The sequence below is a fragment of the Leucoraja erinacea genome, chromosome 29 (assembly GCF_028641065.1).
Source record: "Leucoraja erinacea ecotype New England chromosome 29, Leri_hhj_1, whole genome shotgun sequence".
Lineage (NCBI taxonomy): Eukaryota > Metazoa > Chordata > Chondrichthyes > Rajiformes > Rajidae > Leucoraja > Leucoraja erinaceus.
The window spans coordinates 12,954,768-12,959,598 of record NC_073405.1 but is presented as its reverse complement, the minus strand read 5'-3'; the positions used below and the strand labels follow the sequence as shown (position 1 = coordinate 12,959,598).

The window sequence follows — 4,831 nt, the reverse complement described above, 5'->3', positions numbered from 1 at the left end:
TTGCAAGCATGGAGAGATCACAGTGCAGAAATAAGGTACTGCAAATGCTGGTTTACACAAAAGGACACAAAGTGGTGGAGTAACTCAGCAGGTCAGGCAGCATCTCTGGAAAACATTGATAGGTGATATTTTAGGCTGGGACCGTTTTTCAGATTGATTATATGGTGTGGGGAGTGGGAAGAAAGCTAGAAGAGAGGAGATAGGACAGGGTGAATGGCAAAGTAGACGTGATGGGCCGAATGGCCCGATAAAGTGTGCCCAATAAAGTGTGGCCAAGTGTGAACTGTACGTCTTTGGAGTATAGGAGGAAACCGGAAATCCCGGAGAAAACCCATGCAGGTCAACTCCATACTGACATGCACCCGTAGTCAGGAATGAACCCAGGTCTCTGACGCTGTAAGGCAGCAACTCTACCACTGCGTCACTGTGCCACCCCTTGGGGATAACATAGAACTAGTGCAAACAGGTGATTGATGGTTGGTGTGGACTCGGTGGGCCAAAGAGCCTGTTTCCATGCTGTAGATTTCAATCAATAAAATCAAAACAATTCTGTAAGTTTTAAGATAGTTATGCAGAAGGGTAAGACTGGTCCTCAGATGAAAGTGCTAAATTGGGTGAAGGATGCCTGCAACAGTATTAGGCAGGAATTGGGGAAAGTAGATTGGGAGTGGCCCTTTGGGGGTTAATCCACATCTGACACGTGGGAGTCTTTGTGTATGTATGTATGTATGTATGTATGTATGTATGTATGTATGTATGTATGTATGGTATTGTGTTATGTATCTTTCAATCCCAATTGAAGATACATAAGCATGAACGACAACTCTGCCAGGCTCAGGATCAGTTTCTGCCCCTTCTATTAGGCTTCCAAGTGGCCTAATATGGCCTGATCTTATGGAAGATAAGTTTGATTTACCTCTTCCCCTTTGAGGACATTGGACATTTGTCTCTGGAACTGATGCTGAGAACTTTAAAATGCACTGTATCTTTCCATTGAAAAAAAGTACCTCATTGAGTGGATGAAAATAAAAACGCCATGAAAACAATTGTAATACTATTTATTGCCTTTCCTGACATTTTGTATCTAACTGCAGTTTTGTACTTTTTCCGTGAATGAGCCAGTCACCTTCTCTCAAATCTCACCTCACAACAGCAGAGCATACCAATGTCAGTAGCACCTGCGATGCACAATGTATGGACCCCGCTCTTGATAATCTTCCTGGCGAACCCACAGAGATTGGAAAGCATGGAGAGAGGCTAAAATGGAGCCACCAATCCACACGGCATACTTCCTCTCTGGGACAGCATGGATGTTGGTTTTGGTGTCTTTGGCAACCAAAGCAAAAATCTCCCTACAAAACCGAGAATAAAACCCTTCAAACATGGTTGAGCCTCCACTCAACAGAACATTGTCGTACATCAACTGCTGAACCTGGGGCTGGACTTTTTTCAAGCTATTGATGGTCATGAGGTGAATTCCTTCTTGGTTTGATCCCATGACTGATGGATTGAAGAGAGCCTCTGGACATTTCATCCTCTCCTTGCCTATAGTAATGACGTGGCCGTCAGGGAGCTCATAGTCCACAAGGTACTCTTGGTCAGCCAAGTGTGTCTCCTTTTCCTGGTCAACAGCCACATAGCAACATTTTTGCTTGATGTCCTCCACAATGTATCTGCCCTTCTCATGAAACGCGTTGCCCGCCTCCCCCAGCAACTTTATCAGGTAAGTGGTGAGATCGTAGCCGCCCAGATCGATCCGACTGATCGCATCTGGCATGTTGTACCCGTCGTGAACGGGTACAGCGTGTGTCACGCCGTCTCCAGAGTCCACAACGAGCCCCGAGGTCTTCCCGTAGGAATACACCGCCAACACCGACTGGTAAGAGACGTGCATGGCTGGGACATTGAAACGCTCAAAGAGAAGTTCTGCTATCTTCTCCCTGTTCGTGGTAGGACTTAGAGGTGGGTCGGATATCAGGATGGCGTGCTCCTCTGGACAAACCTTCAGATCCTCATAAAACACGTGCCGGAGGAGATCTTCCGCCGCCGTCCAGTCCACGATGATTCCTTGCCGGGTTGGTTGGACCAATTGGAGATCTGGCTCGGTTGAGACCGTCTTGCCCACGGTGATGTTGTTTCGTTTGCTCTTCCCTCTCGGGTACCCAACCACCGACCCAACCACTGACCGCGGCATGGGGTCGCCGGCGTAGCCCACCTTACAGATGCCCGATCCCATGTCCACCACCAACGCTCCAGTCTTCATTATTGCAATTTTGGGCACCGAGCCGGCGTCCGGTTTCTCCCGTGACTTGACGTCTCTCACCGAGCCGGGCGACGAGGGCGGACGCGATGTTTTCGTTTTATCTGCGGTTCCCGACGGCGGCCGCTGAATCTTCTGCAACATTTCTCAAAGTCTACACAGAAACACAAGGCTGGGGCTTCCTTGTACGTAAACCTGCTTATCAATTTGATAAAGCACGGGATGAAATGTGTTTAAATCCTACCTGCATATTTGCACATCACAGACACAGCAATTATGACGGCGCCGAGATGCAACTTGCGCTCAGGCACTTATGGTAATATTTTGTTGCCATTATTTATAAAGCTGCAAGTTAAATTTTCAGGAAGACACAAGAGAATGCAGATGTTGGGAAAGCAAAACACAAAAGTGCTGGAGGAACTCAACGGATCATGCTGCATCTGCGGAGGGAATGGACGTACAGGCGACGCTCTGTGTCCTGATGTGGCTTAGTCCATTTTGGTTATTCCCTCCGCAGATGCTGCCTGACCACATGATTTCCTCCAGCACTCTGTGTTTTGCTGAAGATTCGAGCATTGGAGTTTCTAGTGTCTCAATTTTGCTACTGTTTACCAGAAGTATGCCTGGATTAGAGGGTGTTAGCTAAAAGGAGCGGTTGGACAACGCTGGATTGCTTTCGTTGGGATGCCAGAGATTGAAGGGCAGATCTAATTATGAGAAACATAGATAGGACATAAATTGGTTATATTTGTATTGGAATTTATGAACTACACGGATGTGTCCCAGAAAGTTATAATTTGAAACAGGTAGAAGCCTCATGAAAAGTTTAAATTGGAATAGGGCAAAGTAATTATAAACTCAATTATTTTCCAATCTTCACAGTTAATTGACAATTATTTACCATTTCCCGCTGCAGTTTACCAAAAGTGGATGCAAAGATGTGGCACTTCATAAATCTTGATGTAGCAAAGGAACTTGAAGCACAAAACTCATGGCATAAATTTCTCGGTGGACACCAATAAATTGTCCTTCCCTAGCTCTGATCTTGGGACTGTGATTGAGCTTCATGAAGGAGAATTACTGCATGAAATATAATATCTCTTGCCAAAACCCATCTTTTTTTCCAGCTGCTCGATCTGCTCTGCATACCATCTCATTCATTCATGTTGCATTTCAAGGGGGTTAGTGACCAATGCATCCATGCCTTGGAGATCTGGCGTAAGGAGAAGCTTGAGTTGAAGGCAAAAGTGTGGAGTGTGCGATGCAAGCTGAACTCACTTTCAGTCCTTTCAAAAGGAAGTTGTAATTGTAACTGGATAACATTTCTGCTCCTCCCATGTTGTGTTGAAATGTTAACCTGGCAACAGAAAGGCTCTGGAGGGTTGTGTGTGTCTGGCATGGGCTTGCAAAATTTGTTATAAATGCCTGGGTTCGGTACATACCTTGAGAGCAGTCTGCTTGGAGCATGCACATTCTCCGTGACCGTATGGGTTTCCGTTCAGTTTCCTCCAACATCCCAAAAACATATGGGGTTTGTCGGTTGATTGGCCTCTGTAAATAAATTGCCCTCCTCCTCAAATGCACCATGATTTTTCCCCGCACTTTGTGTATTACCATTAAACCAAGTCTGCTTATTTCTCCACAGCTGAGTATTCAAACTTCCCTCTGCCTTTGTTAGACCTGCAATTTCATATTAAAAATGGCCAGTCACCGGAGCAGAAATCAGCAGGTAGCTTTGAGCAGCGGTTGTGTTCAGAGACAAAGTTTGCTAGTTATCAGTCTGAAGAAGGGTCACGGCGAAATGTCATTTATCCACATTCTCCAAAGATGAGGCTGACCCACTGAGTTACGTTGGCACTTTGTGTCTTTCTTTGTAAACTAGCAGAGAGTCATATAGTGTGGAAATAAGCCCTTCGGCCCAACTCGCCTATCCTGATCAACATGTCCCGTCTGCACTAGTTCTACCTGCTTGTGTTTAGCCCATTTCCTTCGAAACATATCCTCTCTGCGTAACTGTCCAAATGTTTGAACGCATATCCTTTGGTTCTGAGTAAAAGACTGTGCATTTACCTTATCTATTCCTCTCATGATCTTATACACCTCTATAAGATCTCCCCTCATCCTCCTGCACTCTGAGGAAGAAAATGCTAGCCTGCACCTCCCTATAGCTTAGGCCCTCAAGTTCTGGCAACATCCTTGTAAATCTTCTCTGCACTCTTTCCAACTTAACAACGTCTTTCCTATAATGGTGATCAAAACTGGACACAATACTCCAAATACACCCCACCCCTCTTTAACAGACTGTTAGGAAAACTGCCAGTTAATTTTTTAAGAATTTTCTTGCTTAGTGAAAGCCAGACAAGGCCAATCAGAGCCTTTAAAATTCCAAAGTTGAACAAAAAGTATAACTATTATTGATTATTTTTAAAAGCATGCATTTCTTGAATATCCTAAAAATAAATAATTAAATATTAGAATAATTCTGTAATCTAAATAACGAATCTTCTGAGGAATATGGTTGAAGAAATTAATAACAGTTAGAAAAATAAAGTCGATATATCAATCTTGTAT

At 44.5% G+C, this 4,831-nt stretch overlaps 1 protein-coding gene across 1 annotated transcript; it reads right to left on the bottom strand.

Annotated features, from left to right (window-relative positions):
- Positions 1–538: 538 nt before the first annotated feature.
- LOC129711181 (actin-like) lies at positions 539–2,733 on the bottom strand. The gene has a single exon (XM_055658642.1). The coding sequence runs from the start codon at positions 2,402–2,404 to the stop codon at positions 1,169–1,171; it is 1,236 nt and encodes a 411-aa protein (XP_055514617.1). The 5' UTR covers positions 2,405–2,733; the 3' UTR covers positions 539–1,168.
- Between the last annotated feature and the right edge of the window lie 2,098 nt (positions 2,734–4,831).

What these genes read in the sequence shown, in the direction of transcription:
- LOC129711181 (XM_055658642.1), bottom strand. Translation starts at nt 2,404, where the DNA reads ATGTTGCAGAAGATTCAGCGGCCGCCGTCGGGAACCGCAGATAAAACG.